The sequence below is a fragment of the Lactuca saligna genome, chromosome 5 (genome assembly GCF_052625555.1).
Source record: "Lactuca saligna cultivar CGN05327 chromosome 5, ASM5262555v1, whole genome shotgun sequence".
In the NCBI taxonomy this organism is placed as follows: domain Eukaryota; kingdom Viridiplantae; phylum Streptophyta; class Magnoliopsida; order Asterales; family Asteraceae; genus Lactuca; species Lactuca saligna.
In genome coordinates, this window is record NC_136421.1 from 69,190,167 (window position 1) to 69,217,921 (window position 27,755).

At 32.2% G+C, this 27,755-nt stretch overlaps 1 protein-coding gene across 1 annotated transcript; it reads right to left on the reverse strand.

Moving 5' to 3' along the window:
* Nucleotides 1-24,550: 24,550 nt before the first annotated feature.
* LOC145045403 (uncharacterized) lies at nt 24,551-26,266 on the reverse strand. The gene is made up of 6 exons (XM_078993737.1): nt 26,260-26,266; nt 25,537-25,606; nt 25,374-25,440; nt 25,085-25,159; nt 24,871-24,972; nt 24,551-24,583 (listed from the first exon to the last, which is right to left on the reverse strand). Exons 1-6 carry the CDS (start codon nt 26,264-26,266, stop codon nt 24,551-24,553), a joined length of 354 nt encoding a protein of 117 aa, XP_078849863.1.
* Nucleotides 26,267-27,755: the final 1,489 nt, after the last annotated feature.

Below are 27,755 nucleotides of genomic sequence, written 5' to 3' on the forward strand. Positions count from 1 at the left end.
TACATTTTCTTCATGCAGGAGGTTTTAAGGTGGTTTGATGGAAGTGGTTTACGTGTTCTAGGGTGATAACAGGTGAAGGGTTTGATGTAATATAAGGTGTAAGGTGGTTGTGATGAGGTTTTAAGAAGAAGATGGTGAATAGTACTGGGTGTTCAATATTTTTGTTCCAAAAACCATCATTATGGAGACGTTAAGCCATTTGCTGCTCCGTTTTCAATTTCCAGCATCCACCATCGAGATTGAAAGAAGAAGAATCAAGATATAAGGACACTGTTCATCGTCCCATCGAGAACCTGAACCGAACAAAAAAAATCTTGAATTTTTTTGAGTTTTTTCCTTCAAGGTTTTGTATCTACTTCCCTCGCTAAAAATGTGTGTTTATCGACAGCCTCAAAGAAAAAACACAGTTTGAATTTTTCTTGTTCCCCTTTTCTTGATTCTCGATGAAGGTGGTGGTGGTTTGTTTTAGATGGCAGAAGGTGGTAGAGATGGTGGCTTCGATGGCAGCAATATGTGGGTTCGATGGTGGTGAACCGATGGTGAGGTGGGTACGGTTTTAATGGTGATGGCAAGCTCGATCAGTAAAGATGGAACAGGTCTTGGGTCTTGGCTGTGAAGACGAAGCAGCAGGTGAAGGTCTTAGGTTGGATTGAAACGAAGAAGGCAGCAGAAATAACTTGTTTATTTTTCTTTCTTTTGTTTTGGTTAGTTGCAGGTCTAGACGAAGATGACGATGAACAGTTACAGTCTACATATTAAATTAATCAAAATGGAGTAATGGGAGTATGATAGCATCTATCACAGGTAATCTGGGGTTACCGGATACCGGATACCGGATAAACTAGAAACATCACACGGTTTGGAAAATAACAAGGGTTAAATGATACAAAAAAATAATAGAGGGTTTTATTAAGCATTGGGTATAACACATATGGTTTTTCTAGGATTTTCTCAATCTTGAAAAATTAAATGTTATGACAACAATCTTGAAAGCCAATTTTTTTGTAGATCAATCGATAATGGCATTCAACTCAATAAGAAACTCACTTGTATTGCCGAACTACAAAAAAAAAAAAAAAAAAAATATTAATTGATAATAACAATTAAATCAATGTGTGAAAATTAAATTGTATTTAGCAAGATGGTATTGCATATAAGAAACGTATACCCTTTGATATTTTGATAATAAATCAGCAGCAGATAATTTCAGAATATTTCTGACTTTTTGATCAAAGATCGTAAGACTAACAATACCAAGGCTGTGTTTGACGCGCCACAACTAGCTGATAAGCTAGCTTATTTTTTGAGCTTTTTTATATTGTCGTGTTTGGTAAACCAAAAAGTAGCTTATAAGCTAGCTTATAAACTAGTTTTTTGAAAAGCTACTTAGACTAACTTTTTAGGAGTTTTTTTTTTTTTTTTTTTTTTTTTTTTTTTTTTTTTTTTAAATTTTCCAAATACACCCCTTAATTAATTGTAGAAACACATACCCTTACATGTCCTTTTATGTAATTTTATATATTTCAGCTAGCTTTTTAGCTACTTTTACCAAATGTTATTTTTTATCAGCTAACTTTTCAACTATCAACTAGTTTTTTATTTAACAGCTAGCTTTTTAGCTAGTACGCCAAACATAGCCCAACTAAACCTTGAACTCAAACTTTGATCATAAAACTAAAAAAACACATAAAAAATTAAAAAAATGTAAATTAAATATAATAATATTGAAGAGTAATATACTAAGTTAATATTTATTACACACCTTGGTTCAACAGTAATAAGTTTGTCCTTGCACTTTTGATTCGTACAAACCATAATCTCTTTCTCTTTTAATTGGTCCAAGCCATTGACCGTTTCATCTGGAACCTTAACTATTTGAACCTTTGACTTGCAATGTATGCAAGCATTATAATACCAGTTTTGTTTATTTTCAAACATCTTTATTGTGTCAAGAATTACCGCACAACCTCCTTATGATATTAGGTGTATTTAGGTGTAGTAAATATTTAAGTATTGAATTAACTAAATAAAAAAAGGATAATTCATATACCTCGTCCAATTCGTGAATAACAGACATTTGGTGAAAAGAGTTTTTTTTTGAAGAAAGTCATCATGTAGTGAATACATGATGGATGATCCCGAGGTACATGAAACCGAGGAAGTCAAAGAGCTTTTTTTTTTGCTTGTAAACTAATTAAGTTAATTAATGTTAGATAGTATAACTCTATATTATTGAAACATTAAAACATAATGAGAAATCATGTAGAAATTTCACATAACCTTTTTTTTGAAAGTTGTTATCTCCTCAATGTCATCTTCAATATAAAGTTTTGTGGCCAAGTAGGTGTTATTGACATAAGGACGATTTCAAAACGAAATTTAATAATTTTCCGCATGTTAACAAATTCATATCATAGATATGTTATTAATATAAATATTACAAATTAATAATTTACTAAGTAAGTACCTCGGACAAGCTTCAACTTAGCACATTGAATAAGCAATACAAAATGATCGGTATGCTTACAGACATATGCATTAATTTTGTCAGCATACCTTCCCCATAGAGTAACAAAAACTTCACATCCTCTGTAAAAAAATGATGAAAATTACTAAATAAATATAAGATAAGAAGAGTAATTATAGGTATAAAAAAATAAAACCCACTCTAAATCCTCCATTTTGAATGTGATTTTCTTTTCCTGTTTGTCCTTTGCAGGTTCCAATGGAAAACATGAGAAAACGTTTCCAATAACATTTATATTATATAAAAGGAAAAATGTAAGTATGTTTTTTTTTTGTGGTGTGAAAAATAAAATTTAAATATTTTAATCCATTAGGAATGGGTTGAAAGGAAATGCACTAACCAAATGAAATTTTTGGGTTGATTGCATTATCATGAAGTTGTTGAAAGTTTGCAAAATCAAAAGAATTTTGTGGCCCGCAAAAATCTATGCATTTAGTTACCTTCATGGTATACTGGAAATAGAGTTTGTGTGGACCGTCAACAAACTTTATAACACCTTTATTTAACCCTAATGTGAGTTTATGAATGTAGTAATCACCATATTCTTCAAAAGATTTTCCTTGAAGTGATAGAAACGATTTGTCCACATTACAATCAATTTTTGAGCCCTTACGATAAAAAATCAAATATTAATTAATAAGCATAGAATAAATGTAATGATATATCAAATATGTAAGTTATAATACACATACATAAAATTGTAATTTAACATACGTAAGTTATAACATACCATTTCATCCATCAATATCATGTCAATCATATGGATTTGTTGATTCCATGAAGTTTGTTTCCACAGACGGGTGGCACGGATCTTAATGGTATAGTCATCTTGTGACAGAGCCAACTCACTTATCATGCTAATCTTCCTGCTTTCCATTAATCTATGCAAGAATGTGGTAATGAACATAAGAAAACACAATTTCAATTGCATAAATGACAAAACGCATTTAGGTCAATCATGTAGCAAATGTGAAACTCTCAAATAAGGTAGAGAGAAATCATAATGACTAAAAATTATTATTTTACAAATATATTAGTTTACAAAAGTATTAAAGATAACATGAGTAATCCGAAGATACCAGGAGTGTCCCACAACTGTAATCAAAACATACGATGTTCAACAGGTTCACCATATTATAGGAGGGAAATTTGTATTTGGTATCTTCCGAGGAGAGTTACTTTATTTGAAAGTTGCTATAAAATGAAATTTTCATTTTTTTTTTTTTACAAAAAACAGTAAAACAAAGTTGGTTCTGCAAATTGAACATATGCAAATAGACATTTAGGTCAATATGGACCAGATGTGTTAAATAGTCAACACATTTGTAAAAATGATGTTTTTGCCCATTGCTCATAGAAAAATCATAAATAGTTGGGGACAGAAAAAAGTATTAGTATTTTTCACTTTAATCAATCAACATTAAAACAAAAAAATCAACAATAATAGTGATAACAGACCATTTCATTCCTTTTCCTATTTCCATTCCATCACACCAAAAAAAATAAAACCACTTTTAAATAAATAGTAAAACAAAGTCGGTTCTGCAGCAATGCCCAAAATACAAAATATGAAAATTATAAATTTCTTTAATGATTTGTATTTCTTTTTCAATTTTTAAGGTGTCCTCACTTTCTGTTTTCTTAATAAAAACATATTTTCTTTTTAGAAATCATCCCAATTAAAGCATTGCATTTTACTTTGAAAATTTTACAAATTACATCAATGTACTTTCTGTTTTATAAATAAAATTTTATTTTTTAAAGCTCATACCAATTAAAGCATTTGCATTTTTTAGTTTTTTTTCTAATAAAACATGTTTACTTTCTGATTGTTTTTATCAAGATATTTTTACAAAAATCTTTACATTTTTTACTTATTTAGGGATTTTGCTTTTTGTTTTCTTAATAAAAACACATTTCTTTTGAAAAAGCATCCCAATTAAAGCATTTATTTTTTTTAGTTTTTTTTTTTCTAATAAAACATGCTTACTTTTAGATATTTTTTTATGAAGACATTTAAAAAAAATCTTTACATTTTTTATATATCTAGGTACTTTACTTTGAAAAAGTTACCAATTATAACATTGCACTTTCTATTTTTTTTAATAAAAGCATATTTGTTCTGAAAAACCATCCCAATAAAAGCATGGCTTTTTATAGTTTTTTTTCTAATAAAACATGTGTACTTTCAGATATTTTTTTATCAAGACATTTTTTACAAAGTTTTTTACATTTTTTACTTATTTAGGCATTTTTTTAATAAAACATGTTTACTTTCAATATATATATATATATATATATATATATATATATATATATATATATATTGAATTGGAAGTAAATTGAACATATGCAAATAGACATTTAGGTCAATATGGACCAAATGTGTTAAATAGCCAACACATTTGTACAAAATGATGTTTGTGTCCCTTGCTCATAGGAAAATCATAAATAGTTGGGGATAAAAAAAAGTATTATTATTTTTCACTTTAATCAATCAACATTAAAACAAAAAAACAAATCCACATAATAGTTATAATAGACCATTACATTCCTTTTCGTGTTTCCAATCCATCACACCAATAAAATATAACCACTTTTCAATAAATAGGAAAACACATAACAACACTGAAGTTATCATGATTCTAAGGAGGTATTCACTTTATTACCTGTTATGCCTAATGAAACCACTAGAGTTATGAAGAATATTTATATGTTTTTTTTAATTGTAACTAGATTGAATGTATGCAAATTTACATTTAGGTTAATACTAGATGAATTCTCGCGTGTTGCACAGCGAAGATTAAAAATATATTGTTAAAATATTAAAAAATATATGTTAAAAATGGTTATGTTATTGACATTAACTTTGAGATACTATTTTTATACATATATATATATACACACACACACACACACACACACACACACACACACACATATATATATATATATATATATATATATATATATATATATATATATATATATATAGTCTCTATTATTTTGAACAATAATATTTATTAACATTAACCCACATTCCTTACTAATAGAACTAAATATAATTATCTATTTAGTATTATTTTTAAGAATTATTATTATTATTATTGATTAATTGTATTTTTACTTATGCGATCATTTTCTAATTTCAATAATGATGTTCATTTAAAATGTAACGTCCCAAAATTTGTGACAAAAAATTTCTTTCAATAAAACATTACTTTAAGCAAAGTCACCAATTCAAAACATAAACAGAGTATTAATTTCCAAAACACATGTTCATTATCAGAGTAAAACATTCTCAGGCTGTCTAATCTATGGTGTGTGCCATAGATTGCTATTCATGAAACAGCAAGGCAAGTAAGAGCATGGTTCTTTCCGATTAGGAATCACATCATGAAAGCATCAAATAGATGATGATGAAAAGGTTAAAAACTGTCACACCCCCAAACCAAGGATGGCGGAAACGTCCGGGGGTGGAGGACTTCATGTATAGTATCACAACAACGAATATAATAGTGCTCAAAGTAAATACAACCACCATATATATAATTGAAAAAGTTACACCAAAGTATATGTTTACATGTTTCAAAAACAATTACATTATGATGACAAAAATAAATTGTTGACGGTTTAACGTCTCATCCTCAAAGCGATGAAGTTTTCCTGTTTCACTGATTTCCTGAGAATACGAGTAGTTTTGAAAAGTATCAACAATTAAGTTGGTGAGTTCATAAGAGTTTTGTTTGAAGTAGAAACCGTTTTCCTTGTAAAATCGATATAGTTTGGTTTGCAGAAAATCCAATATTTTCTTAGTTAAGTGTGAATAGAAATATTCCTTTATGATGCATTAATGAACCCTAGAATGACCCGTAGAGTTCCTCTATAATCGTCCAACATATATATAAGTTATATAAGATTTAAATTAGATAAAACGTTGAATATAGTGGGTCTGCCCTAGGTCCACAACCCAACGAGGAACAGGAGATGAGGCGGGCACCACCAATTCTAGGCCAATCAAGACTAAATTCTTATAGGACTCAAACATATACGCTCACCGATTATAGTTGAAGTCTAACAATTCTAGATGAAGTATAGTTTTAATATCATAATAACTATCTTAAGTGAACCTGGTACTTTGTATCGGTACCCCCTTTTTGTATAGAGACCCGACACTTTGTATTTGTACCCCTTTTTTGTATAGAGACCCGACACTTTGTATTTGTACCCCTTTTTGTATAGAGACCCGACACTTTGTATTTGTACCCCTTTTTGTATAGAGACCCGGCACTTTGTATTTGTACCCCTTTTTGTATATAAACCCGGCACTTTGTATTTGTACCCCTTTTTGTATAAGTATGTTATGTAAATGATCATAAACTATACCTATTATAGTTTATTAAAATGTTTGAAATGTATATGTACCCTAACTATACCTATTATAGTTTAGCATATTTCTTTGTGGTGTTTAAGAATCCCACTCTATGGAAGTCAAATGCATAGTACAATATAGCTATGCTTAATTTGTTTGTCTTGTACTAATGATTATGATGGAGGATTCTTATAAATTTAGCAAGTAATTTCCTATTATTTAAATATATCATAACAAGAAATACATGTAATATATGAAGTTATCAAAGTTTTAACACTTTGCTCAACATGTTACAAAGTGTTTTGATAGTTAGAAGTTGTTAATTAATTCTTAGTCTTTCAGCACTGTTTTAGAAAAATCACAGAAAAATCATACGAAGTCGAAAACTAGATCCGTAAATTCTTAGAGTTCGAAAAATGTGTCTAGTTTACTCATAATTTTTATCAAGATTTTTAATGACCTCAAATTTGGGTGAAACAGTCCATAATCACAGACTGGTCCGGATTGATATTTGAAATGATAGGTAGTTTTGTAAAATTCACCATAAATTGTAGAAAAATCGTATGGAGATGTGCAAGTAGTCATTTTAAAGCTAAGAACTTGAACTATTTGCACCTTGTACAGTTTTGAAAAATAAAATGTTTAAGTTGTCCACAACAGTCAGTGAATGGAGTGGAACTTTTCTGATGAAGGTTGTTAGAAAAATTTAGTTATGTTCTTGGTGTTTTAACTTGTATTCCCCCCCTGAAAACTTGAGAAAACATGAAAATGTAGGGGTATGAACTCACCAACTTAATTGTTGACACTTTTCAAAACTACTTGTATTCTCAGGAAATCAGTGAAACAGGAAAACTTCATCGCTTTGAGGATGGGACGTTAAACCGTCAACAATTTATTTTTGTCATCATAATGTAATTGTTTTTGAAACATGTAAACATATACTTTGGTGTAACTTTTTCAATTATATATATGGTGGTTGTATTTACTTTGAGCACTATTATATTCGTTGTTGTGATACTGTACATGAAGTCCTCCACCCCAGGACGTTTCCGCCATCCTTGGTTTGGGGGTGTGACAGATTGGTATCAGAGCATTGTTTATAGTGAGCTAAGTATATCGAACCACATAAGATATACAAACTATAAATGCATTGGGACTAAGGTCTCTGATTTAAAGTTTTCAAAACAACTATACCTTTAGGAATAAATAGCTTTTGTTAAAAGTATACATGCATGCATACATACTAAGGTCAGCATCATTTTAGGACAAAACAAAAGTAATGATTGTTGGATATCACAGGTAAGCCTGGGGATGTATGGTCAGTCTTGGTAGTGGCATAGCCTGATCAACTATGCTGGTCCGAGGAGTGATTAGCATATGCCCAAGAATGGTTGTGATGTGGCAACAAGTCTAAAAACTTACCAACACTACCACAATGAAATGCCATAGGGGTATTTTGGCATTATTATAATTACATATGTGAGAACTAAATAGATCTTTATCAATAGGTCAATAGTTGCTTAGTGGATACATTAAAATTTTATGTATCCAGGACGTCATAGACTTAGAATCTGTGGATCTTTGCTCTACTTCCTGTTCTCGTTGGATTGGGGATTTAGAGTTAGGGTCGTTTATTCGAAGGTCTATCCTGTCCCGAATACATATAACTAGTATGCACTAAACAATATGTTGAAGTACCTGATAAAGATCATCATATAATTAGCTAATTAGTATGTTTGCTTAGTTATTTCTTATATCCCCATTTCTCGCGAAGATATCATGGCTGGATTCCATCCACACGACAACCCGTACTACCCTAACCACGACAATACCAAATGGCTTGGAGAGGAGCCAGAGAATGATTACCCAACCCCTGTAGATGGTCACCAAGCTGAAGGTTATGCTGATGGTTTTGACTCCGACCCTGAAGTGGAGAACTTAACCCCGATGACTCTTGTTCCGAATCCCAACCCTCGACCGACTTTTCAAGGCCCGACGTCTCCTTGGGTAGAGTGCTTGGAAACCTGGAGCGAAGAAAAAGACCAACATATGTCGTTTAATAGAGAACGAAGTTTCTACAACATAAACGAAGGAAGCTCAGCAGATAGAATTTTTCCAATCCTGGTCCGTAGAGTTTCCCGAAACGAGATTCAGGGTAGAACAACTCTCCATAGTATCGCAGAGGTTGATGCAAATGCAAGAATACATATGATCCGCACCAATCGCCTTGAGCACACTCGTGAATTGTCTGAGAGAGACCATGAAACCTTGCTGCGAGCACAGGCTGAAACACGAACTGAAGTTATAGAACTCTGAGTACACCAGAGGGTATACAAAAGGCACCTGCCTGATATGGAGTGGCAACTAGCTGAACTGAGGGTTCACCAAAGGGATGATCGCCGCTAGTAGTAGATGCCTTACTTTCTTTCCCTATTAACAAGGAATTTTTTCTTTTTCCTATCTATGTCCTATGTGGCATTCTCTATGAAACCATCTTGTACTGTAAGTACTTTTAGTTAGGCCTTTAGGCGGCCAGAACTCTCCTGCTCCGGATGTGATGTAAGACCCTCTCCAAGGTCAATTTTCCCCAATTTGCTACATCTTAAACATAAATGACGTTCTCAGTCAGATGAATTCCGTGACACTCTTTGTTCAAATACTTCCTGATGAGTCTATCTGTCCTGATGAGTCTATCTGAAGCCCACTTTAGTCAAGTTGTTGGACTAGAGTAATTTAGCTCCGGGATCGTTCCCAATTTCTTTCAAAGGTTGAATCATGTTATTCACCAACCAATGGAACCCGGTTTGAACGACAAACGTCATTAGATCATTCTCTGAACTTACTTCTACTCCATAATAGGACTGCATCATAGGGGTGTAGGTCAAACCTTCGAGAGCATACTTCTACGCTATAGGTGGACAATCGAAATACATCTAGGTTCAATGATAGCCCTTACTAGGAATTCTAGTTCATCAAGAAGGATTAGTAAGAATGTTATTTGTTATGATTTCCTCACATATACATTCCCCAGTTATATATAACGAAGACTTGGTAGACAATAGAATGTGAGATTTCTAACCTAGTTTCTTTTCCTCGTTGGGATGTGAAACTAAAGGAGAATCACACATTTTACTATCCGCCCAGTCTTGGTTATATCATAATGTGTATAAGCTAAGTTTTCATGTATAATAACTTATCTCTTAGTCAGAACCAAAATAATACAGAGCCAACCTTAGTCACTCACAAAATCCTTGTCTTTCGTATTACAGAATCATGTCATCATCTGGAAATAGTCAGCCGAACAATGAAGCCCCTAACCTTCATATCGACGCCGCAACATTTCAAGCCGCGGTAACAGTTGCTGTGACAGCTGTCCTTACAAACCTCAACACTGACGATGCAATCACGACTGACAAGGGAATTGAAAATTTCGATTGTTGTATCGATATAGGAAGCCAACAAAGGACAACAATCTCGGACATACAAAGTCGTAAAACCGAGAAGAGGAAACGAAATCGCCGAGCTCAAAAGGAGCGTCAACGATCCCAAAGACTTGCCATGCAACAGCAACAAGTGGCAACTCCTGCCCCTTCAGCAATGGCACGACCAATTCCTCAAATCCCTGGCATCGGGACAAACCCTGCACATAAGGTTGATGGTAAAACCGGACCCCATAAAAGGAAAGTTTCGAAGTGGATGAATGAGGAGGGCACCCGTGTCCATGTAACTCTAACTAAACACCTCACTTCCACCACCAATGCTAGTGCAAGCCAGATATGTCATCAATGCGGCGAGATTGGATACCTTAGAAAGGACTATCCAATCATAAAGAACTCTGGTGCAGACGGGAGGATACTAAGGATCACTACCGCAGGAGAAACTACTCAAGGCCTCGTTAAAAACATCTAAAGCATTCATTGTAACAGACTTATAAACTGCTTAAAACTAGTGCAACTAGAGTCTTATCTTTTGCAAAACCCCGTCCATAAAGGTGCCCTCGTGTTGCTTGCACTTATCTTTTGTAGTATACCTAGTTCGCAGCAATAGTCTTGCAGTAAATCTATAGTACTGTAACTCTATTAAAAGTTGCACAGTGGTGTTTTGTCTGTAATGCCTTTATGATCAAATCTAGTGCTTTATTACCAAGTAACGTCGATTTTTTTTTCATACGGCTAGAATACTAGCCAAGGACCTGGATTCACTTGAGAGCGTGAGAATCAATTGATTAGGAAGTATCCCCACTTTTTGGCTCGATTATTCATGCTTACTCCGTGCCTAAATTCAAATTTCGGGATGAAATTCCCTTTAATGGGGGGATGATGTGACAACCGTCAAATTCTGGTCAATTCAAAGTCAAATAAAGTCAACAAGTCAAACCGGTCAGCTCAACTAACCCTTGTGTACTAGGACTTACGTTAAGTATTTACTAAACAACTCGCTATTCTGATAAGAAATCATAAATCGAAAAGTACGTACAACTAGATCTCTTTAACCTAAAAACTGTGGTACGTGGCGGCCCAAACCGATAAAACAATGTTGCATACTCATCGGGAGTGTGTAAGATCCTTAAACAAGGCTTAACAGGGTTTACAAACCATGCATTGCGATGCCGGACACTCACAATTGTCTCACATGGAACCTCTCTCAACCGTTTTCACTCTATCTCTCTCTATGTCAAATCTCTCCCAAATCTCTCCAAGTATGTGAAACCTCTCTCAAATATCTCTTTGTATGAGAAATCTCTCCAAGAATGTCAAATCTCTCCCAAATCTCTCCAAGTATGTGAAACCTCTCTCAAATATCTCTTTGTATGAGAAATCTCTCCAAGAATGTCAAATCTCTCCCAAATCTCTCCAAGTATGAGAAATCTCTCCCAAATCTCTCTCAAATATCTCTCTGTATGAGAAATCTCTCCAAGAATGTCAAATCTCTCCTAAATCTCTCCAAGTATGTGAAACCTCTCTCAAATATCTCTTTGTATGAGAAATCTTTCCAAGAATGTCAAATCTCTCCCAAATCTCTCCAAGTATGAGAAATCTCTCCCAAATCTCACTCAAATAGTTCCCGTAACTTTTTAGAATCATTCGGGTCATTCCGGCCCTTAACCGGGTCAAAAACGGCTTAAAACGGGGAGAAAACGAGAAAAATAGGCTTTAGGAACCGAAACCAAGAAGAGAGGCCTCTTAGGACCAGAACCGAGCCTCTGTTGGCTGAGGCATGCGAGACCGAGCCTCGGTCTCTGCTCCTCTCGGTCTCTGCTTCTTTCTCTCCTCTCTGTTCTCTTCTCTGCTTTCGGTCTCTGTCGCCTTCTCTCCTGGACGAACCGAGCCTCTGTTGGCCGAAAACGGAGGACCGAATCACTGTAGCTGAGACCGAGCCTCGGTCTCTGTCGCTTCTCACTCTCTGTTCGCCTTCCACCTCTCTATCGCTTCCTCTCCTCTCTGTCGCTTCTTCACTCTCTGTCTCTACCCGCCTCTCGGTCTCTGTCTCTTCCCTCCTCTCGGTCTCTACTCCGCCTCTCTGTCTCTTCTCTTCTCTCGGTCTCTCTTCTCCTCTCTCGGTTCCCTCTCTCTCCTTTCTCCCCTCTTGGTTCCTACCCTCCCTCTTCTTCCCTCTCGGTTTCTACCCTCCCTCCTCTCGGTTTCAGTATCAGAAGGCCGAACCTCGGCCAGAATTCGGAAATTTGTCACTTTTAGCCCATTTTTGATATTTTTAACATTTTAAGCCCGTTTTTCGTGATTTTAAAGCGGGATTTTCTCCAGAAATTATATTTTAACATAATAAACTCTAAATATTCATAATTTAAACATATTTTGATGAAAATCATTATTTAAATAATAAAAATCAAATGGTGAATTATTAAAGGTGGAGTGTTGACTTTGCCTTATCCAATGTCACAAGCAACCACCCCACACCCACTCTTTGACTAACCACACTTCCCCACCTTACCTAGGTCACTTCAATGTCCCTTACACTCAATTTACACTCATTCCCACGTTTTTAGAGCTGGAACAAACATCCTCTCTCCTCATTTCTCTCATTTGCCCTCATTTCACTAAGTATTAAACACCACTTTTCTCTCAAACTTTTCCCACTCCAATTTCGAGATTCAAGGATGATTTTCAAGTGTTCTTCCACTCTTAGTAGGTATAATTCATCCTCCTTATGATTATTTCATTTCATTCTACTCAAATCATGAATATCTTACACAAACTCCATCATATTAGCGTTAGAGCTTCGAATCTTCAAGTGATTCTTCAAGTGTTCTTGGGTTGAACACTTCTCTTCTTCAACACTTATCTACTGAAATCACTCAAGGTGAGTTCATAACCCTACATTTTCATGTTTTCTCAAGTTTTCAGGGGGGGAATACAAGTTAAAACACCAAGAACATAACTAAAATTTTCTAACAGCCTTCATAAGAAAAGTTCCACTCCATTCACGGACTTTATTGGACAACTTAAACATTTTATTTTTCAAAACTGTACAAGGTGCAAATAGTTCAAGTTCTTAGCTTTAAAATTACTACTTGCACATCTCCATACGATTTTTCTACAATTTATGGTGAATTTTACAAAACTGCCTATCATTTCAAATATCAATCCGAACCAGTCTGTGATTATGGACTGTTTCACCCAAATTTGAGGTCATTAAAAATCTTGATAAAAATTATGAGTAAACTAGACACATTTTGAGAACTCTCAGAATTTACGGATCTAGTTTTTGACTTCGTATGATTTTTCTGTGATTTTTCTAAAACAGTGCTGAAAGACTAAGAATTAATTAACAACTTCTAACTATCAAAACACTTTGTAACATGTTGAGCAAAGTGTTAAAACTTTGATAACTTCATATATTACATGTATTTCTTGTTATGATATATTTAAATAATAGGAAATTACTTGCTGAATTTATAAGAATCCTCCATCATAATCATTAGTACAAGACAAACAAATTAAGCATAGCTATATTGTACTATGCATTTGACTTCCATAGAGTGGGATTCTTAAACACCACAAAGAAATATGCTAAACTATAATAGGTATAGTTAGGGTACATATACATTTCAAACATTTTAATAAACTATAATAGGTATAGTTTATGATCATTTACATAACATACTTATACAAAAAGGGGTACAAATACAAAGTGCCGAGTTTATATACAAAAAGGGGTACAAATACAAAGTGCCGGGTCTCTATACAAAAAGGGGTACAAATACAAAGTATCGGGTCTCTATACAAAAAGGGGTACAAATACAAAGTGCCGGGTATCTATACAAAAAAGGGGTACAAATACAAAGTGTCGGGTCTCTATACAAAAAGGGGGTACCGATACAAAGTACCAGGTTCACTTAAGATAGTTATTATGATATTAAAACTATACTTCATCTAGAATTGTTAGACTTCAACTATAATCGATGAGCGTATATGTTTGAGTCCTATAAGAATTTAGTCTTGATTGGCCTAGAATTGGTGGTGCCCGCCTCATCTCCTGTTCCTCGTTGGGTTGTGGACCTAGGGCAGACCCACTATATTCAACATTTTATCTAATTTAAATCTTATATAACTTATATACGTTGGACGATTATAGAGGAACTCTACGGGTCATTCTAGGGTTCATTAATGCATCATAAAGGAATATTTCTATTCACACTTAACTAAGAAAATATTGGATTTTCTGCAAACCAAACTATATCGATTTTACAAGGAAAATGGTTTCTACTTCAAACAAAACTCTTATGAACTCACCAACTTAATTGTTGACACTTTTCAAAACTACTTGTATTCTCAGGAAATCAGTGAAACAGGAAAACTTCATCGCTTTGAGGATGGGACGTTAAACCGTCAACAATTTATTTTTGTCATCATAATGTAATTGTTTTTGAAACATGTAAACATATACTTTGGTGTAACTTTTTCAATTATATATATGGTGGTTGTATTTACTTTGAGCACTATTATATTCGTTGTTGTGATACTGTACATGAAGTCCTCCACCACCGGACGTTTCCGCCATCCTTGGTTTGGGGGTGTGACAAAAGCTTTCTAAACACTCGTCTGGTAAAACCCTATCTCATCGACCACGAGGGTTTTCATTAGAAGCACCTCAAGAGTTAGAGTGAAGCTCCATCTTTGCACTAAAGCAAGATAGATGTTCCGTAACCAATAGATGCCAGAGTGTAGCCGATATATCCAATGATCCAAAAAAACCTCCGAGGGCCAATCAGCAGGAAACACGAATCCGGGGATAACCCGAGCCTTCTAAGAACCAACCTGAAGGACTACACTCCCAGTATGAGAGAACGTTTGGAACTTCAGAATGACGATCGCGCCAGTGATGATCTCGCCATAGGAGTACTCTATATTCTAAGTAATGAAAAGCTTTACCTTTCCGAGAGCTTAGGACCATCCGAGATTCTTTACAAAAATTGGTCCAACCCTCGTCAGACCACGACTACTTTCGGAAATTCCATAAGTTTCACCCAAATCAATCCACTTCTTAGTTTTGGAAAGTGTTTGTCCGACGTCACTCTCTGTATCCCACTCATCTTGATAGAAATCATTGGGAACCCTAACTTCGTAGGCGAACCTATAGGAATCGCTTACCGAACGAAACGAAATCCACATCCCGTTAAGTGAAAGATGTTGGAACGCCAAACAAAGGCCAGAGTTCACTTGGGAGCGCGAATACAAACCAAATAGGAAGTAGCCTCATCTCCCTACCCGATTGTTCATGCCACTTCCTTGCCTAAACCCAAATTTCGGGACGAAATTCCCTCTAACGGGGGGATGATGTGACAACCTGAAATTTATCCTGTCATTTTAACCTCTTCTTCCGTTAATAAAACTAACTTTATTAAATTGTCCGTTAACCTTTTTGGATTAGGTTAATTAAATTGGGACTTTTATTACGACCTCATAAGAGTTGGAACAAATTAGAAACACCCTCAATATTCCCTTGAAAAATTTTAGTTACAACCAAGTCAAATTACGACCATTTAATCGGGTGCGACCAAAAGCCCCGTTTAACGTCAGTATCGGGTAGATTTCCACCGAGCCACAAACTCAAACCCTATATAAGGGTGAGTGGACTCCATTTGAAACCTTTCCACCATTTCTCTACTCTCTCTCCCTATAAGTTGCCTTCGATCCAAAAACGCCCATTTCGAGCTCCATAATCGTAGGTAATCTATCGCAGCTTGTTGTTTAGCTTGATATACATGCAAATTCATGTTTAAATCATCCAAAAGCCTCAAAATCATGTGTTTACGACCCAAGAACACTCTTGGACCACAAACACCCATAAGTGGGGTTTTGAAGCCCCAAAAACCTTCTAAATCACTCCTAGGTCTTAGATTTGACTTGTGGACTTGCATCTATGAGCTTAGAACACCAAAACCTTGTCTTTTGAAGAGAAAACATGAGTTTATGGCCTAAGAACACTCTTGGACCGTAAAACCCTCTTCTTGGGCCGTGAACACCATTTAAGGTGTTAAATTTGCCTTTAAACACCTCCTAAGGCTTGGGTAAATGTCTAGAATCAACCACCAATGAAGTAGGGGCATTAAACATCAAGGAAACTATGGACTTAGGAGTTTACGGCCGTACCCCCCCCCCCCCCCCCCCGAAGGATTGGTCCATGGGCTGTAAACTCCCTTAAGAAGGCCAAATGATGCCCTAACTTCCCCCTTTGTCTTGGAAAAATGCATAGAACCTTATACTCTTTCATTTAAGACCTTAAATCATGAGTGGAAGGACCAAGTGAAAGTTTACAGCCGTAAAATCTATGTTTACAACCGTGAACTCCCTTAAATACTTCATTTGGAGCATAGCCCATTTCCACAAGTGTTGTAAGACCCTTTTAGCATCCAAAAACACACCACCCATGAGTTTACGGTCGTAAACTCATGGGGATATGGTCTTAGGGCCGAAATCTCCATAAATAGTTTACTTTTGAAGAGTAAACTCCCTAACTAGGCCATACACTCCCTTATTGCAACCCAATAGCCTCCTAGCACTTGTCCAAAGTGTCATCCCCACGTTAGGATGCTTATATGTGTTTAATTAGTATTATAATCTCTAATTGTATGTAAACGTATGCCTTCATATGTTACTAGGTCATTAAGTGTGTTTAAGTCTTCACTTGACACCGAGCACCCAACCGACACCTCCATCCGATCCACCCGCATCAGGTGAGTTCATACCCCTGAATTAACATTTTAAATGATTTTAACTGCTTTTATAGGGGGGGGGGATACAAGTTGATCTATACAGTTATTAAATAAATCACATGTGATTAATAACTGTATAACAAAATAGATTTTTGCATGTTAACTGTTTTATTCAGCTTAAGATGTTCCAATCTCGCTTTCAACTCTTGTTAAATTATGAATTTCTCTTTTAGATTATCATAAGTATTCGAAAGGTTTTCCGAAGGTTTTTCAAAGGTTTTCCAAAGGTTTTCAAGCTTGGTTACTAAAGAGACATCAAGTCGTAATTTCTTGTTAAAGGTTTTCCAAAGGTTTTCTTCACTTAAACTGTTTTATAAAAATCATTTTCAAAGCTGTTTACGAAAGGTTTTTCAATGGATTCCAAATATTTTCAAAACTTGTTTTACAAACTAACATCAAGTCGTAAATTTCTTATGTGTAAAGGTTTTCCAAAGTTTTCATCAAAGTTTTCTTCTATGCTTTTATTTCGTTAAATGCATGGCTATATTTGTATAGTTATATAAATAATGTTTAAAAGACTTAGGAAGGCTAGTTCTCCCTATTTCCTTTTCCTCGTTGGGATGTGGTCTGGTGGGTATCGGTTTCCGCCCGAAGGTCGTTTAAACATTAGTTATATATCATGTATACATGTATAGACATAAAGGTTTCCATCGACCAGTTCATTTCCCTTGGGTAGCAAGGGCATCCTTCCAGTCATCATTCATAGACCAGAAACATTAGTAACTATTATAGGAATAGTTATAAGATTCTATTTACTCTTTCTAGTATGGAGAATTCCAAAGGAGTCAGTTCATTTGTGAGTCTATATCATTATTCCAATACTTATAATAGAATTCGAAATTACGAGATGCATCCTCTGGACACGAATTTCCCCGTTGCAAGTTGGTAACCAGAGTCTCCTGGAGGAAGAGCGAGCATTGTGTGTATAGATCTATACGGGACCGACACTCCCACACCCTGACTGCTAGCTACAGTCCCCAGCCGACCAAGCCAAGGGGTGACAAAAATCACATTCATTCCGACGCTTGCAGGGCGTCAAGTACTCTATTGTCAATCAGTATGGTTACGAGTATCTCCATGTTTACCTTATAATTCATGGCCTTAAGGTAACAGGAATTATCACTGTAGTTCCTTGTTTTAGACTTTTCTAGCTGTGTCGTTCATTCGATACTATCTGGAGTCTGTATTTTCTTGTTTTAGACTTTGCTAGCTGTGTCGTTCATTCGATATTTTCTGGAGTCTGTATTTTCTTGTTTTAGACTTTGCTAGCTGTATCGTTCATTCGATACTGCCTGGAGTCTGTGTTTCCTTGTGTTAGACTGAGCCAGGCATATTATTCATACGATACTTTCCTAGAGTCTATGTTATCTTTTGTTTTAGTCAGTAGTATTACTGCTGAGGTATATATTATTTTTCCCCTGGTATTTTTACTTGTGATTTTCTCATTATTCCTTTAAAGTCAATACTGTATTCTAATAATGATAGTATTTCTGGGGAAAATTACTCCTTAAAACATAAGTCTGTCGGGTCTTGGTAGAAGACTGTTTTTTTTACAGAAAATATAGGATTTTCTGGAAAGGACGCTAATACACCGTAGATTCTAAACTACTATCTTACATAAAGTTATTTTGAATAAAAATGTGTATTTATACAAATGACACTAAATACTTATGAACTCACCAGCATTATAAAAATGCTGATACTCGCTTTCAAAATAACTTGTATTCTCAGGTTAGCGATAGACAGGTACACCCCGGGAGCTTTTGCGAAGTAAGCCTAGAACCAAGCTGCATCTATATTATTCCTTGTATTACTTTGATGTTGCTATGAAATGTAACATATGTAAAACTATTACTATTAATGCAATGGTTGTTGTTCTTTGATTACTATACTGCATATGTTGTGATACTTGACATGACATCATCCACCCTAGAACATTTCCGCCGTTCCGATTTTGGGGTGTGACACACTCTGTGGGAAAGTCGTGTTGATAGTGTGAAGACTATTAGACAACAACTTCCGGATTTAAGAAGCTTTACTTGAAGTTGCGGAAAAAGAGAACGATGCTAAGATCCAAAGTGAAGCTAAATCGCTAGCAAATAATGAGCTTGGTGGATTTGAGTTTTTGGTATCCATAGTCATTTGGTATCAAATATTGTACACGGTGAACTTAGTTAGCAAACAATTACAATAAAAAGATATGCTTCTCGATGTTGCTATTAATGTAGTGAATATGCTAATTGAGTACTTCAAGGAGTTTAGAGAAACATGGTTCTCCAAGGCGATTGATGATGCAAAGGAACTTTCCGTTGAAATGAATATTGATCTGGTATTCTCTCAAAAGCGGTCGGTTAGTAGAAAAAAACAATTTGATGAGAATTCAAGTGATCAAGATGTTGGTTCTCCAAGGCGATTGATGATGCAAAGGAACTTTCCGTTGAAATGAATATTGATCCGGTATTCTCTCAAAAGCGGTCGGTTAGTAGAAAATAACAATTTGATGAGAATTCAAGTGATCAAGATGTTGTATTTTCAACCGAGGAGAATTTTAAAGTTAATTACTTTTTATATATTGTTGATCAAACGAGTGCTTCTCTTAAAACAAGATTTCAACAATACAAAGAGGAATTTATTTTTGGTTTTTTGTTTCCAAAAATATGAAGGAATTTGATGACAAAGATCTAAAGTCATGTTGTAGCCGTCTCGAAGCCGCACTTAAGTCTGGTGAACAATCAGATATCGATTCTCATGAACTTTATATGGAGTTAAAGCCGCTTGACATGTTCTTACAGAGTGAAATTACGAGCCCTATTGATGTTTTAAAGTATATGAAAAAAGTCGATTGTTTTCCTAATGCAATTATTGCCTACAAAATCTTGTTGACTATTCCCGTAACGGTCGCTTCTACAGAAAGAATTTTTTCAAAGCTAAAGTTGTTGAAGTCCTACCTAAGGTCCATAATGTCACAAGAAAGACTTAATGGATTGGCGATAATAGCTATTGAGAACTTTATATTGGGGACTATTGATTATGAAGAGTTGGTGAACAATTTTGCTTCCAAGAATATTAGGAGAGTCTCGCGATTCATGTAGTTGTCTAAGATTATCTGTTGTATGATCGTTTTTTTCTTTTGCTTCATATTATAACAATTATGAAATAGTTAATGAATTTTTGGTATAAGTAAAAAATAAATATATATTTAGGCACCCATTTTTTAGTTTCACACCGGGCCCCTAAAATCAACGTACCAGCCCTGATATATATATATATATATATATATATATATATATATATATATATATATATATATATATATATATATATATATATATATATATATATAAAGGTCTAAACATTTATAAAGTTTGAATTTATAAGAAAAGTAAGAAAAATATTTGCTTATTTAAATTAAGAGCTCGTTTATTTTTTAAAAATTGACAAATAATTTAAAAAATAAAAAAGGAAATAATTTGGCTTTAATTTTTGTAATTTTAAAATATATAAAAAAAAGTTGCATTAATAAAATTTAATTTAAATAAGCAAATATTTTTCTTACTTTTCTTATAAATTCAAACTTTATAAATGTTTAGACCTTAATATATATATATATATATATATATATATATATATATATATATATATATATATATATATATATATATATATATATATATATATATATATATTAAGGTCTAAACATTTATAAAGTTTGAATTTATAAGAAAAGTAAGAAAAATATTTGCTTATTTAAATTAAGAGCTCGTTTATTTTTTAAAAATTGACAAATAATTTAAAAAATAAAAAAGGAAATAATTTGGCTTTAATTTTGTAATTTTAAAATATATAAAAAAAAAGTTGCATTAATAAAATTGATATCCTTTTATTATTACATGTATTATAATTATTATATTTAAATACTAAATGATATTTAGAGAGTGTTTGGCAAAATTTATTTGAAAAGAATGATGACTTTTTGACTTATAACTTATTTGGTGAAATAAATAGTTTTTAATGGCTCCAACTATTTGTACCTCCTTCATAATCTAAAACTATCCCCTAATTATTACGCCTAATTATGCTTTTTGTTTCCTTATTTAATTATAATCTTCACATAAGGTTGAGAGTTCAAGTCTCGTCGTGAACATAGGTGGATTTAAGGAGTAGTTTAGGAGTATGTTAGATTTGCCGTTTAAAAAAAAAACATAACATTTTCATTTTTTATCTATCAATATTTATGTCTTTTCATTCTTATTAACTTTGTAATAAATATGTTTTGTTTTTTAGTGTAGATTTTATAATATTTTTAAGTCTTGTTATTTATTATTAGTTTATTAAAATTTTTTATTTGTTTTTTTGGTCGGATTTAGAATTTTTTTTGAACGATGGATTTAAATTTTTTTCTTTTAATTTTTTAACGATTTGTTTGATTTTTTTTAATGTTTACTGATTTGTATTTTTTTTTTAATGTTTAACGATTTGTATTAGTTTTATTTGTAATACATTATTTAATTTTAAATTATGTTATATTTGTTTTATTAGTTTTAGAATTTATATTTTATATTTAATATTGTTCGCTTACGGATTCTAGATTCCATTTTGCATACGTGAAACCCGTTCCGAATTATCATATAATTGTTTAAGGTTAGTTTATGTATAATTCAAATATAGTTTTTTTAATGTTTTTCATGAGATACTTTTTTCAAATACCTTTTTTTAATACTTTTTAACATTTTGTTCAAACAAAAATTATGTTTTATTGTTTTGTTTGTCTTCGTAAATACATGATTATATAAGACCGGCGGGTTTTAAATAAGTATATAAAAATAATTTAATAAAAAAATTAAGTTTTTTAGAACAGCAAACACAAGGTTGTTAAAATCAAGATCCTACGTAAGATAGTTTTTAGGTTTGTAAGACCGGGATCTTAAGATCCTACAAAATAAAACATAATTTTAATTTATAATTTTAATAAATGAAAAATATTTGAAACATTCAATTTTTGTTCGTCAGACAGCTCAATTGATATCTCTAATATTAAAACTTTAAAACAAATTAAAATTGAACTATTATATGAAAATTCGTATAATAAAATTGAGATACTATACAACATAAAAATGGTTGCGTAATTATAAAATATAAACTTGATTATGTAAATATACAAAATGAAATTTAGATATTATGTGAATTCCTAGATAAAATATTAAATAGTTGAATGTATAAATTAGAAGTTTAATATATATATATATATATATATATATATATATATATATATATATATATATATATATATATATATATATATATATATATATATATATATATATATATATATATATATATATATATATATATATGTTAGGTTCCACATCACTATAAAGTAAAAAAATGTTTGGATTAAAATATCTTATTTTAGTGGGGAAACTCTAATACATCATTTTTTCATAAGTTACCCTACACTTACTTATTAACTTATAAACTAATAAACTAACAAGCAATAAACTTTTTTTGCCAAACACCCGTAAATGGTTATTACTTCCATTTATACATATCTAAACCACTTGTACTGTTTATCGTCATCTTTTTTTTTTTTTCTCGTTTTCTTTAATTCCTTTATTAATTTAATATCCTACTAAGTAAAATGCTAAAATATATAAATAATAGTTTATAAAAATAAACCTTTAGAATATCAGGTGTTGTGATTCAAAAATCGATAAATAGGCCTTTGAGAAGACCAAAATACTCAGGTGTCAACTTGTTTATTGTGATTTTAAACCAAGTTTGGTCACAAATTAAAACAGTTTGAACGATGGTATGTAATTCAAGGATTCATATTGATTTAGGTTCTCGAAACCTTAAAATATTGAACAAAATCTATCTAGAACCTTATAATAAGGACAATAATCACCGTAATCATGAAGTCCATGTGATGAAACTTGATATTATAAAGACCAATGATGAAAAAAGTTTCATTTTTAGACTAAACAAGATGAAAAATATACAAACTACCTTAATCATGTCAAATCTTGTGTTTAACCGTTCTTTATTGCAAAAGTAAGATGCCAAAATATACAAACTAAAGATAATACAATGCTCTAACTGGCCCTCTTGGTTGTGTTCTTTGAACCTGCAAAGCCAATACATTAATGAAACATAGTAAAAACCTTTTTAGGAACAAACCTGATATAATAAAGCTTTCACCAAATATATTTATAAGATAAAAATACAAAAAGTTAAAAATGGTGAAATGAATTACAAGTAAGGATTAAAATAAAAACATGTTAAGAAAGAGCCATCTGCAGGAGGGATATTTGAATCAACATGTATTTTCAGATTGTTTCAAATTTTGAATTATCTGAAATTCAGGTAATGAGATAGAATTTGTTGAGAAATATAAGGATTCAAAATACAGGTTAAAATTTAATATTATTTTATTGATGACTACATGTACTATTAGCTTAATGATTTGAACATCTTAAAAAAATAATATTATTATATTCAATCTATTTTTACAAATAGTGAGATTTCTTTTATAAGATAGTATATATATATATATATATATATATATATATATATATATATATATATATATATATATATATATATATATACTAGCCGTAGACCCGCGCAATACGGCGACGAAAAGTAGTTTCTCATTCGGCAATAAGTTCTATATAGAAACATGTTAGATTTCAAGTAACACAAAACATATGCATATTGTTATCGATCGGTTTTACGGCAACAAATCAATGTAACCCTCGCAATACAAAAGAAAATAAATATTTTGGTGTGTAGTGTACGTTTATAGTCCTTCATTTTAGAAATCAGGACACATCCATACAAAGTGACTTGCTTATACCTTTCTTTTCTCTAGCATCCATCACAAAAATTTTATTCATAATGTAATATTTTATATTTTTCTTTTTATATCTAAGCCTATATTTTAATACATTATTCCATGCACGATATTGACTTTCATAAAATAATAATTGGAGAAATACAAATATGAAGAAAAAAACAACAAAACTAACAAGTAATAACTAAATAAAGTAATGAATCAAATAATATGTATCTAACAAAAGGTATTATTGGAAAAATAATAAAAAAGATAATAAATAACAACACGTTTTAATAAAAGACAAACTTTAGATATGCCTTGCCTTGCTTGCGTCATCATTCCAATGTAATTCGGCCTGACATTAGAGGGGGCAGTGATCCAATAGTCTCCATGGAGTATGGAGTTGAGGCTGGCCAACTTAGCCTCCTCAATGCCGTTTTCCAGCCCATACCCATCAGCCTAAAATAGATAAATATCCCAAGAAACCTGAATCAACACCCCTTTCTTAAGCTCCCCTTTCGCCAACATAGCAAGATCCATACCCTTCCAATAGAAAGCTATGTTAGAAGTAGTACTATGAGTCTATGATGATATCAGTAGCATCTTCACTTCTACCTGCAAAACAATATTATATATTAACCAAATTAATAAAAAAATTAAATAAATGATTCACAAGAACATACGTTTTACAGATATGGATAAACATTCCTTCAGCTCTCTACCAATGACATGAAACATAATTCATGGTTATTAGTAATATAACTCTAAAGTAAAAATTGGTTTCCGATTTCATTAATACCAACAGCAAAGTGTTAAGTCAACAAGTGTAAATCTAACATTTCCTTAGGTGGGATAGGTTTAGGTTGCTGTTTTTAATATGATTATGAGTTATGGAAGCTTACATCCATTATAGTGATTAGAGAATCTGAAAGAAGAAGAGGTCCCACTAATGCGACATCACTTATTAAAGTCAATCTGGAAGCCAAATCCCCCAGGGTCTCAACCTGCAGGTTTTATATTTTTAACATATTTATTACGACATAATTACTTTAAACTATTGATTTTCTTTTTCAAATTATTAGGAAATAATTCAGTATGTGTGTTTATAAAACTCACCTGTGCAACAACAAAGTCCATAGAATCAACAATAAATGGTTCATGTGGACCATTTGGGGTTCCTATTAGGACATACTGTTTCAACAGGAAAGAAAGGGTCTAACTAACAATGTTACATAAGGGTAAAATAGTCATTTACTCACAATTCATTCAGTCCAAAAAGAAGACTTTTGTGTATAATTGTATATAGAAAGTGTCCTTTTTTATGATACGTAGACACAGGCCCAAGGCATTGCAGCTAAGAAATATTTTGTATCCAAAAAATGCATTTGAAAGGATCAAAGACTACTCTTTTTGGCCTATGTTGAGCAAAAAGTAATGCTAAAAATCCACCAAGTGATGTTCCATAAAGATGTCTGTTAAAAAAAGATTCATTAGATAAATAAATAACAATAACATCAAAAATGGAATTAGATAATCTTACATGGTGGAGATCAATAACATCTAAAAACTTCTCAAATGCTTGAACCCATTCTTGATTGTTCCAAACACGAGGAATATCAACAAAAATCACTTGATTACCTTGAAAAAGAAACAAAAAAAAAAAAGATTTCTGAAAACTTTGTTATGAAAAAGAATCCTTCAACTTGGTTTTTGCCTTTAACAATGTTAAAGTTGTTGTTACCTTCATGGAGAGTGCCATGATTTTTTGGTAGTAAACATCTGTTGTTCCAGTAGTTCCAGGATTAATAATATCTCCATTATTTTGTGCAAATCTGTAAAATATATGTCAAAATTAATGTTCATATATGTTATTCTTATATCAATTTGGATGTAAAATCTAATATCAACATTTTTTTTGTTTATAGAACTTGCTATAAAGATTAATGCTTTATGCTTGTAAGTAATACACCAATCGGAAGCTACAAATTAGCCAATTTAATCTCAAAAGTTGAAGTATAGCTCTAGTTTAATGTGAATTTCAATAATTTTAGGTTCATTGAGAGTAAACATCGAACGATTGATGCTGAATCGAAACTGTAAATAGGGTTTAGACATAATGAAAGTAACAATCGATACCAACTAAACCAGTGATGTATCGAATTGGGTAAGTCAATAGATGTATAATCAAGTGAAAGATCGACGAAATCTATGACCAGAAAAACTTACTGGGATCTTGTGGAAAGGGACTTGGGACGTGAAGTATATGTAATCACCGGGCGCTGAAAACCCACCTTTCATTGCTAAATTTGACGATGATCGTGAAGAGGATGACTAAATTTGGTGGCCATTAACAGAGAGATTCATGTTACTAATTTTTGATCGTAGGTGGGTTGAGGTTGGGGTTAAATTTTAGGAACAACAAACATTAGAGAGAATGGTGTGCCAATGGATAGATATTTGCCAAGATTTTAGGAATAAGCATTAACTCAAACCGGGGATTAAAGAGATAGGGTCAAATATTTGGAAGAGATAAGATTTCAAAGGTAATCAGATTAAAATTTAATATTATTTTATTTATGATTAGTTGTATTTTACGCTTAGAGAGTTGAACATCTTAAAAAAATATTATTATTTTATTGGATTTATTTATAGAAATAGTAGGATTTCTTTTATAAGTTAGTATATATATATATATATATATATATATATATATATATATATATATATATATATATATATATATATATATATATATATATATATATAGGAGTAGGATCAAATGAGAATACCAAAAAGGTTGAGAACGCGAGAACAAAGTATATTCATTTGCGATTCCATATATTCATTTTAGAGAAATGATAAATTTTTACGCCTTTAATTTCAATTGAAGAGAAAAAATATATTAATGTTGATTGTGCGTAAAAAATTATCATTTCTCCACAAATGAATACATGACATCACAAATGAATATAGTTGTTCTCGCGTTCTCAACCTTTTAGGTGTTCTCATTTGATCATTTCCGTATATATATATATATATATATATATATATATATATATATATATATATATATATATATATATATATATATATATATATATATATAAATGTTCTATCAAAGTAACCCCAAATCTTAAAATCCGCCGAACCCACATATTGTATTTTTAAGAATATTCATTCCTCCAAAGTTGTTTTTTATATTTTTTTTAGTTTATATCGCACATTTACCTAAAAGTCAATACTTCTATTTTAATTTTATTTGTATTTAGCCATCTACGCTAATATATAAAAATATTTTTTTTGTACACTGATTTCATGAATTTCGTGATATGTAATTTGTGGTTATTATATATATATATATATATATATATATATATATATATATATATATATATATATATATATATATATATATATATATATATATATATATAACATTCGGTTGTTCTTGGATAACGAAGCAATTTGCCTCTTCAATATGTATGCATTTGGGAGAGTGATTCCAAATCTATGGTACAAAGAGCTATCACAACGAGTTGTGCACTATGCTGCTCGCCTTCCCTTAACTATCAAAGTTTTGGGTTCGTTCCTCTGTGATAAAAGTGAACTTGAATGGATAGATGTCCTAGAAAGACTAAAAACTATTCCATTAATGGAAACTCTTGGAAAATTAGAAACAAGCTATATCAGTCTAGAAAATGATTACAAGGAAATATTCCTAAATGTTGCATGCATCATGAAAGGATGGTCGAAACCCCTTGCAATCAAAGTGCTTGAAAGTTGTGGA

What these genes read in the sequence shown, in the direction of transcription:
- LOC145045403 (XM_078993737.1), bottom strand. An exon ending in CTCAACATAGGCCAAAAAGA is followed by an intron (nt 25,160 to 25,373) that starts GTAGTCTTTGAT and finishes CTGTTGAAACAG; the next exon opens with TATGTCCTAATAGGAACCCC. An exon ending in CTCTAATCACTATAATGGAT is followed by an intron (nt 24,584 to 24,870) that starts GTAAGCTTCCAT and finishes ATTGTTTTGCAG; the next exon opens with GTAGAAGTGAAGATGCTACT.